This window comes from Schistocerca nitens, chromosome 1 (assembly GCF_023898315.1).
Source record: "Schistocerca nitens isolate TAMUIC-IGC-003100 chromosome 1, iqSchNite1.1, whole genome shotgun sequence".
NCBI lineage: Eukaryota > Metazoa > Arthropoda > Insecta > Orthoptera > Acrididae > Schistocerca > Schistocerca nitens.
The window spans coordinates 791,503,915-791,519,710 of NC_064614.1; the positions used below are offsets into that span (position 1 = coordinate 791,503,915).

The 15,796-nt window shown below is 44.5% G+C and overlaps 1 protein-coding gene across 3 annotated transcripts in view; it reads left to right on the forward strand.

The window, feature by feature from the left end:
• LOC126262262 (alpha-tocopherol transfer protein-like) overlaps positions 1 to 15,796 on the forward strand; it is a 204,173-nt gene that overhangs the window by 167,660 nt on the left and 20,717 nt on the right. For all 3 annotated transcript variants that reach the window (XM_049958760.1, XM_049958778.1, XM_049958770.1), the window contains exon 2: positions 15,042 to 15,214. In XM_049958760.1, the coding sequence (XP_049814717.1) occupies positions 15,042 to 15,214 (173 nt within the window). The remainder of the gene's footprint in view (positions 1 to 15,041; positions 15,215 to 15,796) is intronic.

Here is a 15,796-nt window from a genome sequence, read left to right on the forward strand (position 1 = left end):
CAGATTGTCACCCAGGTCATTTATATAGATCAGGAACAGCAGAGGTCCCAGGACGCTTCCCTGGGGAACACCTGATATCACTCCAGTTTTACTCGATGATTTGCCGTCTATTACTACGAACTGCGACCTTCCTGACAGGAAATCACGAATCCAGTCGCACAACTGAGACGATACCCCATAGGCCCGCAGCTTGATTAGAAGTCGCTTGTGAGGAACAGTGTCAAAAGCTTTCCGGAAATCTAGAAATACGGAATCAACTTGAGATCCCCTGTCGATAGCGGCCATTACTTCGTGCGAATAAAGAGCTAGCTGCGTTGCACAAGAACGATGTTTTCTGAAACCATGCTGATTACGTATCAATAGATCGTTCCCTTCGAGGTGATTCATAATGTTTGAATACAGTATATGCTCCAAAACCCTACTGCAAACCGACGTCAATGATATAGGTCTGTGGTTCGATGGATTACTCCTACTACCCTTCTTAAACACTGGTGTGACCTGCGCAATTTTCCAATCTGTAGGTACAGATCTATCGGTGAGCGGGCGGTTGTATATGATTGCTAAGTAGGGAGCTATTGTATCAGCGTAATCTGAAAGGAACCTAATCGGTATACAATCTGGACCTGAAGATTTGTCCGTATCAAGCGATTTGAGTTGCTTCGCAACCCCTAAGGTATCTACTTCTAAGAAACTCATGCTAGCAGCTGTTCGTGTTTCAAATTCTGGAGTATTCCATTCGTCTTCCCTGGTGAAGGAATTTCGGAAAACTGCGTTCAGTAACTCCGCTTTAGCGGCACAGTCGTCGGTAGCAGTACCATCGGCACTGCGCAGCGAAGGTATTGACTGCGTCTTGCCGCTTGCGTACTTTACATACGACCAGAATTTCTTCGGATTTTCTACCAAATTTCGAGACAATGTTTCGTTGTGGAACCTATTAAAGGCATCTCGCGTTGAAGTCCGTGCCAAATTTCGCGTGTCTGTAAATTTTAGCCAATCTTCGGGATTTCGCGTTCTTCTGAACTTCGCATGCTTTTTCCGTTGCCTCTGCAACAGCGTTCGGACCTGTTTTGTGTACCATGGGGGATCAGTTCCATCTCTTACCAACTTATGAGGTATGAATCTCTCAATTGTTGTTGCTACTATATCTTTAAATTTGAGCCACATCTCGCCTACATTTGTATTAACTAGGACAACTTAAAGCAATAGAGCAGTCCGCAGGATTGGCGACATACTCAGACAACGATAATTAAACATACTCTACAGAATAGATAATTCAATACAGATAAAACTAACGACAATCAATACAAACACAAACACAACATACCTTGTATTTAGCAACTGACTTGTCAGGCCAGAAAATCAGTTTATATTGGACAGACGAAATTTCAGTATTAGGTACACTGAATACAGAAGAGCACACTGTAAGGTAATAGCTTTCATTATGCATTCTCTGAACACCTCATGGACATGGAACACAGACCAACAGACAGCGGCACTGACATATACATTGTCAAGTGCGGCAACAGCTCCTCAAAACAACTAATAAGTGAAGAGAGCTACCAGATACAGAGAGCCAGTGTTGAAGAAAAAGAAATGATAAACAACACACAGGTCTCAGCAACGGAACTCTGTTCTTTGCGCTCAAAGAACTGTCAAACAACACTAACCCATAATCTCTCTCCCTCTTCTTCCCCCTCTCCCTCACCCTCTGCCTTCCCCTCCCTCGTTCCCTCCATATCACTCTCTCTCTCTCTCTCTCTCCCTCGCTCAATCACACACATACACACACACACAGTCTTCTGCATAGAATTTATTAATATAAGGCTAAAGCCTGACATTCCTATTCGTAAATTTTCAATGTAAATAACTTTTCTATACAGGGTGGTCCATTGATCGTGACCGGGCCGAATATCTCACGAAATAAGCGTCAAAAGAAAAAAACTACAAAGAACGAAACTTGTCTAGCTTGAAGAGGGAAACCAGATGGAGCTATGGTTGGCCCGCTAGATAGCGTTGCCATAGGTCAAAAGGATATCAACTGCGTTTTTTTAAAATAGTAACCCCCATTTTTATTACATATTCGTGTAGTACATAAAGAAATATGAATGTTTTAGTTGGACCACTTTTTTCGCTTTGTGATAGATGGCGCTGTGATAGTCACGAACATATGGCTCACAATTTTAGACGAACAGTTGGTAACAGGTAGGTTTTTTAAAGTAAAATACAGAACGTACGTACGTTTGAACATTTTATTTCGGTTGTTCCAATGTGATACATGTACCTTTGTGAACTTATCATTTCTGAGAACGCATGCTGTTACAGCGTGATTACCTGTAAATACCACATTTTTTGGTGAATGACGCTTCGTCGTTAAATAGAACGCGTGTAAAAAATCTGTCATCGTCCCGTAATTTCTCTTGTGCCCAGTGGCAGAACTGTACACGACGTTCAAAGTCGTCGCCCTGGTGCATAGAAATATGGAACGGGTGCAATCGATGTTGATGTAGCATTCTCAACACCGACGTTTTTGAGATTCCCGATTCTCGTGCAATTTGTCTGCTACTGATGTGCGGATTAGCCGCGACAGCAGCTAAAACACCTACTTGGGCGTCAGCATTTGTTGCAGGTCGTGGTTGACGTTTCACGTGTGGCTGAACACTTCCTGTTTCCTTAAATAACGTAACTATCCGGCGAACGGTCCGGACATTTGGAAGTGGTGTGTGTTTGTGAAATCTTATGGGACTTAACTGCTAAGGTGATCAGTCCCTAAGCTTACACACCACTTAACCTAAATTATCCTAAGGACAAACACACACACCCATGCCCGATGGAGAACTCGAACCTCCGCCGGGACCAGCCGCCCAGTCCATGACTGCAGCGCCTCTGACCGCTCAGCTAATCGCGCGCGGCCGGACACTTGGATGATGTCGTCCAGGATACCGAGCAGCATACATAGCACTCGCCCGTTGGGCATTTTGATCACAATAGCCATACATCAACACGAAATCAACGTTTTTCGCAATTGGTAAATGGTCCATTTTAACATGGGTAATGTATTACGAAACAAATAGCGTCCGCACTGGCGGAATGTTACTTGATACCACGTACTTATACGTTTGTGACTATTACAGCGCCATGCATCACAAAGCGAAAAAAGTGGTCCAACTAAAACATTCATATTTCTTTATGTACTACACGAATATGTAATAAAAAATGGGGGTTCCTACTTTAAAAAAAAAACGCAGTTAATATCCGTTTGACCTATGGCAGCGCCATCTAGCGGGCCAACCATAGCGCCATCTGGTTTCACCCATCAAGCTAGACAAGTTTCGTTCTTTGTAGTTTTTTCGTTTGACGCTTGTTTCGTGAGATATTCGGCCCGGTCACGATCAATGGACTACCCTGTATAAAGTTCTATATGGTTGCAGATGATAAACAGTGGAAGGAAAACAACTGGAACGCTAAACATAAAAAACCACGACAGACAGAGCATGTCGTTACAAGGTATGTCTATAGCCGGTAACAAGCGGTTTTTTTTTTTTTTTTCAGTTGCTTAGTAGAAAGAAAAACCTACCGATGAAGTTGCAACAGCAGTGAAAAAAGCATATGTGAAAGAAGAAAAAAGAGTTGTGTATCGCTCAAGGCAGATCCCATCTAAAAACAAATTTAACTAGAACAATGTTTCATACTAAAGTGATTGGCAGCTCGTAAACCCAGGTTTATTGGAACGTTTTTGCTTCTTTTCATTTTCGTGCCCGGAAGTCATAAACTTTTTAAAGTTTTTCAGCCCATTACTGAGCTACATTACTGGCACATTAAACGGCCATGTTCCATAAACGGCGGCTGATGTTACCATTCTTCTTGAACGTGGCGCAACGTCGGCTGCTTCATAAGATGTCAAGCAGCTACACAGAAGACGGACAGGACCATATCGATCAATTATATGGATGCGTGCAATCCGCAGCTGTGATACATTATATGTAAATTGAAGGTGGAGGGGGAAGAAAGGAAAGGGAAGGGAAGGGATTGGAAGAGATTGGATGGGATTATTGATGCCAGCTGCATCGGGACTTCACGCGGAATCAGCGGCGACTAGTTGCGTTCACCACTGGGCCAACCGGACGCAGCATTTATCGAACTGTGTGGACTATCACGGTACAATCCCACCTAGCACCACCTATTCGCAGTCGCCTTCCATGTACTTCATGATTGCTACTTCCAGATTCCTGCAGGAGGTGAGACATAATCGTGCATCCGCACTGAAGAAGGTGGATTCGCTGTCCATTCAGACAAGGTGTCATATAATTGCCCCGCCTCGATGGGCAACGAACCCACCTGTTTCAGTGCGGATACACGATTACGTCTCACCTCCTGCAGAAATCTGGAAGTAGCAACCATGGAGGACATGGAGGGCGACTGCGGATAGGTGGTGCTAGGTGGAGTGTACCGAGATAGTCCACACAGTTCGATAAATGGCCCAGTGGTGAACGCAGCTGCCTATTAAGCAGGAGATCCCGGTTTCGGCACACATTTTCACTCGTCGCCGCTGATTCCGCCTGAAGTCCCGATACAGCTGACACCGACAATCCCTTCTTCCCTTCCCTTTCCTTTCTTTCTGCCCCCTCCACCTTCGGTTTACATATAACATATCGATTAAATTTTCTTACTGTTCCAACGTAACGACAAGCGCCGGCACGAAGATCAAGGAAGATACAGCGGAGAGGGCTGTGAGAAGACGTCAACCAATAGCACGCTGACTAGGGCGTCACCACGACAGGAGGGGCACCTACATGAGGAGAATAAAAGCGACGCGCCGCCTAGCCTCGGCCACACTAGTACGAGGTGCATTCATGTTCTAAGGCCTCTGAATTTTTTTCTGATTAACTACTCACCCAAAATCGATGAAACTGGCATTACTTCTCGACGTAATCGCCCTGCAGACGTACACATTTTTCACAACGCTGACGCCATGATTCCATGGCAGCGGCGAAGGCTTCTTTAGGAGTCTGTTTTGACCACTGGAAAATCGCTGAGGCAATAGCAGCACAGCTGGTGAATGTGCGGCCACGGAGAGTGTCTTTCATTGTTGGAAAAAGCCAAAAGTCACTAGGAGCCAGGTCAGATGAGTAGGGAGCATGAGGAATCACTTCAAAGTTGTTATCACGAAGAAACTGTTGCGTAATGTTAGCTCGATGTGCGGGTGCGTTGTCTTGGTGAAACAGCACACGCGCAGCCCTTTCCGGATGTTTTTGTTGCAGTGCAGGAAGGAATTTGTTCTTCGAAATATTTTCGTAGGATGCACCTGTTACCGCAGTGCCCTTTGGAACGCAATGGGTAAGGATTACGCCCTCGCTGTCCCAGAACATGGACACCATCATTTTTTCAGCACTGGCGGTTACCCGAAATTTTTTTGGTGGCGGTGAATCTGTGTGCTTCCATTGAGCTGACTGGCGCTTTGTTTCTGGATTGAAAAATGGCATCCACGTCTCATCCATTGTCACAACCGACGAAAAGAAAGTCCCATTCATGCTGTCGTTGCGCGTCAACATTGCTTGGCAACATGCCACACGGGCAGCCATGTGGTCGTCCGTCAGCATTCGTGGCACCCACCTGGATGACACTTTTCGCATTTTCAGGTCGTCATGCAGGAATGTGTGCACAGAACCCACAGAAATGCCAACTCTGGAGGCGATCTGTTCAACAGTCATTCGGGGATCCCCCAAAACAATTCTCTCCACTTTCTCGATCATGTCGTCAGACCGGCTTGTGCGAGCCCGAGGTTCACATGATGTTCTGCCTTCATTAAACTGTCACACCCACGAACACACTTTCGACACATCCATAACTCCATCACCACATGTCTCCTTCAACTGTCGATGAATTTCAGTTGGTTTCACACCACGCAAATTCAGAAAACGAATGATTGCACGCTGTTCAAGTAAGGAAAACGTCGCCATTTTAAGTATTTAAAACAGTTCTCATTCTCGCCGCTGGTGGTAAAATTCCATCTGCCGTACGGTGCTGCCATCTCTGGGACGTATTGACAATGAACGTGGCCTCATTTTAAAACAATGCGCATGTTTCTATCTCTTTCCAGTCCAGAGAAAAAAAATCGGAGGCCTTCGAACTTGAATGCACCTCGTAGACCCGGACTAGAAGAGAGCACTAGAAGAGCCGCAGGGTATAAACGACAGCAGTGACTTATGAACTTGTGTGATCAGCTTGCATGGAAATTGTATCTATCAAAGGTCACTGATTATTTGCATGTCGCCTATTGCTTGCGTCCTATCATGTAGAAACGAAAGTTAAGTATTGTCAATTCAACTACTGTAATAAACTCCATTAATATGATTTGCTTGTATGTTGTCTAGTTATCCGAAAAAACTGCTTCCTAGGCACCCTATAGGACACGAATGGGCAGGATCCCACACTTATCCTTAGGACTAAACCCCACCCGAACAGGCCTCGGAAGGCGCAACGGTACTCGGCGACCTCAGCCTAGTGGCATCACTGGATGCGGATATCGATGTGCATGTGGTCAGCACACCACTCTCCCTTCCGCAGCCCGTGCAGTTGAGGTGCTCGCTTCCTGCGCATGGGGTCCCGGGCTCGATTCCCGGCGGGTCAGGTGTTTTCTCTGCCTCGTGAGGACTGAGTGTTGTGTGTCATTCATCATCATTTCATCGTCATTGACTCGCAAGTCGCCGAAGTGGCGTCAACTAAAAAGGACTTGCAATGCGGCGGCTGAACTTCCCCGTATGGGGCCTCCACGCCAACAATGCCATACGATCATTTCAATTTTCGTGACCGGAGCCGCTACTTCTCAGTCCAGTAGCTCCTCAGTTTGCCTCACAAGGTCTGAGAGCACCCCACTTGACAACAGTGATTGGCAGACCGGATGGTCACCCATCCAAATGCTAGCCAAGCCCAACAGCGTTTAACTTCGGTGATCTGACGGTGTTACCACTGCGGCAAGACCGTTGGCTTACCCTTACGACAGTAGTAGTTAATCTGATCCCTATCCCCCACTAGTGGGCGTTGCATTTTTCTTGGTTGGCGGTAGGGACTTTGAAAACAATATTAACAAGTTTTCACAAAATTTTGACATAAATTATTTGGTACGTAATTATTAGTATTATGTGCTTCTACTTGTTGTGATTCTGCTGTAAAAATTTTATAAAAGTAAAGTTACTTTCCTATTTTATGAATTATCATTACTCTGGAACCAGAAGGTTATCTTACTTCTACAGGGATGCAAAATTGGGCAGTAGATAAACAAAGGTTGACTGTCCCTGACTTACTATCTCAACAGAGGCTGTCAGAAAATAAAATATATGACGTGAGAATAGAAAACGAAAAACATGGTTAACGACATAATTTCTCAAACAGCGATCAGAAGCACTCCACACACTAGTGGGCTTCTAGCCATCCTCGAATTGTGACAATGAATGCACGTTATTTTAGTGTTAGCCAGCACTAGGAAAAGTCGCAGTGTTTTGATCCGGAAATTTTTCACAATACCACTGAACAGTACACGACTGGTCCTCAGAAAGAGTTTCACTTCCGTCTATGTGCTCTGCCGAAACAAAAGTCCTGCCCGTAGTGGTGGTAAGTTCCTATGTGACCAAACTGCTGAGGTCATCGGTCCCTAGGCTTACACACTACTTAAACTAACTCACGTTAAGGACAACACACACACCCAGGCCCGAGGAAGGGCTCGAAACTCCGACGAGGGAGCCGCGCGAACCGTGACAAGGCGCCCCTGACCGTGCGCACCGTGACAAGGCGCCCTAGACCGCACGGCTACCCAGCGGTGCAGTCCTGTCCGTTAAGAGAACGAAGACATAAGAGATAAATGTGCCACAATCTGATGCGGTCTCCTGACAGCGTGCATTTCGGCACTTTAGCATCTGTATTAGACCAACCTGTCATCGAGATATCCATCAAACTCAATGTTAACTTCCTAATAGCCGTTGTCAGCGTCTAAAATTTCAGTCATCGCTTTTATAAAAGGCATATTACTCTAGGGGATTCAGAAGACGAGAATTACACATGTCGGCGGCTGCAGTGCGTTTTTACATTCCTGGTTGCACATTGGTTCGTGAACTGCATACTGGCTTTTTTTCCATTCCACATGCCACAGCAACAAACTGCCTCTTCTACGTCTACACCAACACTTTGCAAACCACTGCGAACTGCATGGCAGAGGGCACATCCCATTGTATAGGTTATTGGAGGGTTTTTCTGTTCATTCACGTATGGAACATGGTAATAATAACTGTTTAAATGTCTCTCTGTGTCTTATAGTTAATCTAATCTTGTCCTCATGATCCCTATGGGAGCGTTATCTTTGTCACATTCTCCCATGGGCCAAACAAACCTGTGACCAGAATGAAATTTTCACTCTGCAGCGGAGTGTACGCTGATATTAAACTTCCTGGCAGATTAAAACTGTTTGCCGGACCGAGGCAAAGGTCCCGAGTTCGAGTCTCGGTCCGGCACGCAGTTTTAATCTGCCAGGAAGTTTCATATCAGCGCGCACTCCGCTGCAGAGTGAAAATCTCATTCTGGAAACATCCCCTAGGCTGTGGCTAAGCCATGTCTCCGCAGTATCCTTTCTTCCAGGAGTGCTAGTTCTGCAAGGCATGCAGGAGAGCTTCTGCAAAGCTTGAAATATAGGAGACGAGGTACTGGCGGAATTAAAGGTGTGAGGACGGGGCGTGAGTCGTGCTTGGGTAGCTCAGTTGGTAGAGCACCTGCCCGCGGAAGGCAATGGTCCCAAGTTCGAGTCTCGGTCCGGCACACAGTTTTAATCTGCCAGGAAGTTTGAACCCTGTGAACTTTCGTGCTGCCCTTCTCTATACAAGTTTTATATCATCTGTTAGTCCTATTTGCTACGAGTCCCACACATTCCAACATTATTCTAGAAGGGGTCGAAAAAGTGATCTCCCTTGTTGACTAATTGCACTTCCCCCAGTATTCTACCAATAGATCGAAGTCTGCCACCTGTTTTACCCACGACTCAGCTTATGTGACCGTTTCATTTCATGTCCCTACAAAGTGTTACACCCAGGTATTCGTATGAGTTGACCGATTCCGAGTGTAACTCACTGATACTATAGTCACAGGACACCAAGTTTTTTTTCGTTTTGTGAAGGGCACAGTTTTACATTTCTGAGCATTTAAAGCAAATTCCAATCTTTGCACCATTTTGAAATATTATCAAGATCTGCCTAAATATTTGTGCAGTTTCTGCGCTGAAGATAGAGTTATCAAAAAAGCCTGAAGTTGCTATTAATAATGTCTGCAAGTTCATTAATATATAACATGAATAGCAGGGGAGCCAACATGCCCGAAGTTACTTCTATAATACATCTGTCAGTGACTCTCCAGCTGAGATAACTTGCTGCGTCCTCCCTATCAAAAAATACCCAATGCGACGTCTACTGAAAAAATTGTCCACAAAATTTTTCTGCGCATGGCCTCCTTCAAAAAACTCCCCTCCACAGTTAATGTACCGCTCCTGACGCCGTTTCCACTTCTGGCACCAGGCTTCGTACACCTCTTGCTGGATCGCGTGAAGCGCCGCCTGTAAGTTTTCTTTTTATCTCGTCTGTCGCAAATCTTCGTCCTTTCAACGGGCTTTTCGACTTTGGAAATAAATAAGTTCGCAGGGGCCAGGTCTGAGACAGCACAGTGATTTCGTTTTTTGTGCAGTAGTCACGCACATCAGGGATGAATGTGCGGGTGCGTTATCGTGCCGCAAGAGCCGTGAACTGTCTCACCACATTTCACGCTCTTTCCTTCTCACATTTTCTCTCAGACGACGCAATAAGTCCCGATAGTATCATCGATTAACAGCCAAAGAAAACTCTCAGCACAGCTTTGACGTTTGACCTGACCTGACGACGGAGCGAGGTGGCGCAGTGGTTAGACACTTGACTCGCATTCGGGAGGACGACGGTTCAATCCCGCGTCCGGCCATCCTGATTTAGGTTTTCCGTGATTTCCCTAAATCGCTCCAGGTAAATGCTGGGATGGTTCCTTTCAAAGGGCACGGCCGACTTTCTTTCCCATCTTTCCCTAATCCGATGAGACCGATGACCATGCTGTCTGGTCTCCTCTACATCTACATGGATACTCTGCAAATCACACTTAAGTGCCTGGCAGAGGGTTCATCGAACCACCTTCACAATTTTCTATTATTCCAATCTCGTATAGCGCGCGGAAAGAATGAACACCTATATCTTTCCGTACGAGCTCTGATTTCCCTCATTTTATCTTTGTGATCGTTCCTCCCTAGGTATGTCGGTGTCAACAAAATGTTTTCGGATTCGGAGGAGAAATTTGGTGATTGGAATTTCGTGAGAAGATTCCGTCGCAACAAAAAACGCCTTTCTTTTAATGATGTCCATCCCAAATCTTGTATCATTTCTGTGACACTTTCTCCCATATTTCGCGATAATGCAAAACGTGCTGCCTTTCTTTGAACTTTTTCGATGTACTCAGTCAGTCCTATCTGGTAAGGATCCCACACCGCGCAACAGTATTCTAAAAGAGGACGGACAAGCGTAATGTAGGGAGTCTCCTTAGTAGATCTGTTACATTTTCTAAGTGTCCTGCCAATAAAACGCAATCTTTGGTTAGCCTTCCCCACAACATTTTCTATGTGTTCCTTCCAATTTAAATTGTTGGTAATTGTAATACCTAGGTATTTAGTTGAATTTACGGCTTTTAGATTAGACTGAGTTATCGTGTAACCGAAGTTTAACGCGTTCCTTTTAGCACTCATGTGGATGACCTCATACTTTTCGTTATTTAAGGTCAACTGCCACTTTTCGCACCATTCCGATATTTCTTCTAAATAGTTTTGTAGTTTGTTTTGATCTTCTGATGACTTTTTTAGTCGATAAAGGACAGCGTCATCTGCAAACAGCCGAAGACGGCTGCTCAGATTGTCTCCCAAATCGTTTATATAGATAAGGAACAGCAAAGGGCCTATAACACTACCTTGCGGAACGCCAGAAATCACTACTGTTTTACTCGGTGACTTTCCGTCAATTACAACGAACTGTCACCTCTGTGGCAGGAAATCACATTCCAGTCACATAACTCAGACGATATTCCATAAGCACGCAATTTCACTACGAGCCGCTTGTGTGGTACAGTGTCAAAAGCCTTCCGGAAATCCAGAAATACGGAATCGATCTGAAATCCCTTGTCAATAGCACTCAGCACGTCATGTGAGTAAAGAGCTAGTTGTGTTTCACAAGAACGATGTTTCCTAAATCCATGTTGACTGTGTGTCAATAGACCGTTTTCTTCGAGGTAATTGGTTCAAATGGCTCTGAGCACTATGGGACTCAACTGCTGAGGTTATTAGTCCCCTAGAACTTAGAACTAGTTAAACCTAACTAACCTAAGGACATAACAAACATCCAAGCCCGAGGCAGGATTCGAACCTGCGACCGTAGCGGTCTTGCGGTTCCAGACTGCAGCGCCTTTAACCGCACGGCCACTTCGGCCGGCTTCGAGGTAATTCATTACGTTCGAACACAATATATGTTCTAAAATCCTGCTGCATATCAATATGGGCCTGTAATTTAGTGGATTACTCCTACTACCTTTCTTGAATATTGGTGTGACCTGTGCAACCTTCCAGTCTTTGAGTACGGATCTTTCGTCGAGCGAACGGTTGTATATGATTGTTAAGTATGGAGCTAATGCATCAGCATACTCCGAAAGGAACCTAATTGGTATACAGTCTGGACCAGAAGACTTGCTTTTATTGAGTGACTTAAGTTGCTTCACTACTCCGATGATATTTACTTCTACGTTACTCACGTTGGCAGCTGTTCTCGATTTGAATTCTGGAATATTTACTTCGTCTTCTTTTGTGAAGGCATTTCGGAAGGCTGTATTTAGTAACTCTGCTTTGGCAGCAATGTCTTCGGTAGTATCTCCATTGCTATCGCGCAGAGAAGGCATTGATTGTTTCTTGCCGCTAACATACTTCACCTACGACCAGAATCGCTTTGGATTTTCTGCTAGGTTTCGAGACAAAGTTTCGTTGTGGAAACTGTTATAAGCATCTCGCACTGGAGTCCGCGCTAAATTTCGAGATTCTGTAAAAGATCGCCAATCTTGGGGATTTTGCGTCTGTTTAAATTTGGCATGTTTGTTTCGTCGTTTCTGCAACAGTGTTCTAACCCGTTTTGTGTACCAAGGAGGATCAGCTGCGTCGTTTGTTAATTTATTTCGTATAAATCTCTCAATTTCTGCCGATACTATTTCTTTGAATTTAAGCCACATCTGGTCTACACATATATTATTAATTTGGAATGAGTGGAGATTGTCTCTCAGGAAGGCGTCAAGTGAATTTTTATCTGCTTTTTTGGATATGTATATTTTTCGCTTATTTTTCGAGGATTTGGGGATTACAATATTCATTCTTGCTTAACAACCTGACCTGACGAGCCTTTTTGGTCTTGTAGAACCCTTCCCGACCCAAAGTGAATAATGAACGTTGGTCTCAACATCACAACCGTAGACCCACGTCTCATCATCAGTTACGATTCTCTTAAGGAAAATCTCGTTCTCAATCGCGCGATCCAAACGCTCTTCACAGATTTCAAGGCGAAGGTCTTCCTGGTCTTGACTCTTCAGCCGTGGGACGAACTTGGCAGCAACACGATGCATTCTAAGACGCTCTGTCAGGATTTCATGACACGATCCAACTGAAATGTTCAATTCTTCTGCAAACTCTCGGACAGTCAGTCTTCGATTGGCATGCACAGTTTCGTTGACGTGCCTGACATAAGCGTCATCGGTAGAGGTCGAAAGGCGTCCTAACGAGTGTCATCTTTAGCTTCCATCCGGCCATTTTTAAACCGTGTGAACCATTCGCAACATCGAGTACGCTTAAGCACTCATCACCGTCACTTGACGTGTCATTGCAAAGGCTTTCTGAGTTTCACGCAGAATTTAATGCAGATGCGTTGCATCTCTAACTCTGCCATCTCGAAATTCGCAAAATGTGCGACACAACGTTCTTCTCCGTAGAGCTCTGAACAATAACTAACAGACATACAAAACTTCTGGCAGTTACACATTAAACACAGCACGGATGCAAACTGCATTTCGCTCAAAAATACCACTGGCGGGAAGTTACGAATGTTCCGGAATTTTTTTAACAGATCTTCTACAGTCACAAGTTTCGCTTGATATCCCATACGATCGTACTTCTGATAATAAGCGTGGACGTCGTACTGAATCAAATATTTTTCGGAAATCTAGAAATACTGCATCTACCTGAAGTGCGAGTTGGTTTTCACATGACCGATGTTTTCGAAATCCGTGCTGGTTGGCATGGAGGCCGTCATTCTGTTAGAGATACATCATTATGTTTGAACTCAGAATATTTTCTAGTATTACACAACAAATGGATGCTAAAGATATTGAACAGTAGTTATGTGGCTCACTTCTGCTATCCTTCTCGTAGACGGGTGTTATCTGTGCGTTTTTCCCAACTGTAGGGCATGTTTTCTTGTTCGGGGGCTCTACAATAAATTATGATTAACAGACGGGCTACCCCAGCTACATTTGGGCACGGTATAAAATCTGATAAGGATTCCATCTTCCCCTGAGCCTTTCTTCAGTTTTAACTATTTCAGCTGTTTCTCAAAGCCACGATGTCACCCTTCTTTTCAGAGGTACGAGAATTAAATTTGGGCGATACTTCTGGGGTTTCCTTTGTAAAAAAAACGTTTGAAAACAGAGTTAGGAATTACTGTTTTTTCTTTGCTATTCTCAATTTCAGTTCCAACCTCGACCGTAAGTGGACATTAACTTTTCTGTCACTAACGGCCCTTACACATGACTAGAATTTCTTCAGGTTTTGTGAAAGGTGATTTGACGATATTCTGCTGTGGTTGTCTTTCAAAGCTTCCCGCATTGATCTCTTTACAGCCAAACGCGTTTCACTCATCTCCTCTCTGTCTATAGTCACATGCTTGTTTTACACCTTCTACGTAATAGACTGTTTCTTTACACTGGGTGTATACCATAAGAGGGTCCCTCCCACCATGAACTGTTCAACTAGGTACGTATCTATCCAATGCATGGTCAACTCGCATTCGGGAGGACGACGGTTCAATCCCGTCTCCAGCCATCCTGATTTAGGTTTTCCGTGATTTACCTAAATCGTTTCAGGCGAATGCCGGGATGGTTCCTTTGAAAGGGCACGGCCGATTTCCTTCCCCATCCTTCCCTAACCCGAGCTTGCGCTCCGTCTCTAATGACCTCGTTGTCGACGGGACGTTAAACAACACTAACCTAACCTAATGGTCAACTATTCTCTCCAACTTGAGCCATATGTAGTGCCCTCTACTTGGTTCTGTCCTGAGCTAAGAGTTTCAGATTAAATATTTCTTCCTGTAAAACTCAAACTGTTGCACTTCTTTGAAGTTATTTTTACAACTGATTTATTTACAGTACTGAGCTATGCATTGACGAGAAAACAAAGGAGTATTGCGAACAGCTGAGTGACGAAACAATTTGAATTACCTAGTATTACATAGCCGTTGACTTCGAGTTATTGTGTGTTTGCGAGGCGGTCTGTCATGATAATCGCTTACGTTTATTAATTGTACCAAAAAATGTAGGATTGTGTCGATTTTTGTAGTTTTTTTCAAGAGACGTGATAAAAAGATCGATTCATCAAGATTCGAATTAGTCGACTACTTTTTTATCACTACTATATTAAAACATTGCCACTATATAGAAAGAAAGCGAAAGCATCGTAGCGGATACGTGATTTGGTTCTAGAGGGATTATAGTTTGTTACTGTCGTCCCCTCCCCCCAATACAGCTTCCCGTCACGTATGCCTACGGTTTTAATATTATTAATAATTAATATATTAATAATTTCTTTTTTATAATAGATAAAACGGAAACCGTTGGTACAGTCACAGAAAATGCCAGCGATCAACTGTTTCTCGCCTGGAGTGACGCGTAGTGATTGTTGATTTGCTGTTCCGCAGAATGGCTCGCGAGTGGGTGCGTCCCGCGGACGAGTACGTCTGCCGCTTATCGAAGGAGACACAGGAGCTGGCGCGCGTCGAGCTTCGCGAGGACCCCGCTACGCGGCAGCATGCGCTGCAGCAGATGCGCTCCTGGATCACCTCCAACCCGCGAATCGTCAACTGCCGGCTCGGTACGTTTACCTCACAGCGCACTGTAATCGCGCATGGTACATTAGCCCACATTGTATAAACATTTTAACAAATGACAATATTCTCGCAATTATTGAACTTATTCCTCTTTTCCTCGCTATCAGGAATCAAACATGGATTGTCTCCGTATTTTAACTGAGGCTGTTGCTATTTTTATGAAAACAATACATCAGCCAGCCACTATTTCATCAAATGATCGATTCATTTACATCTGAGGCTCCTTTTTGTCTTGACAGCATGCTTTCTTTTTCACCAATGACCAGCTTCGCCTAACATAGCTTGACCATAGCCCCTTTAACCGTCGCTTTTTCAGGTTCATGGGGCCCTACCTTTTCGGGGCACAAGAAATCCCACATAGACAGTCACGTAGTTCATGCCACTACCCATCACCCACGACTTGGACGAGTAGCTGGGCTTACAGGTCGAAAAGTGTGACAGTAAGAAGTGCACCATCTATAAAGATGTAGCTCTGTTAGCCACTAAATCTCAATCAGACCATCCTTCTAGTCAAAATAAGGAAACCTGTTGAGTCTGTAATTGAGGATGGGGAGGAACATGGTTTT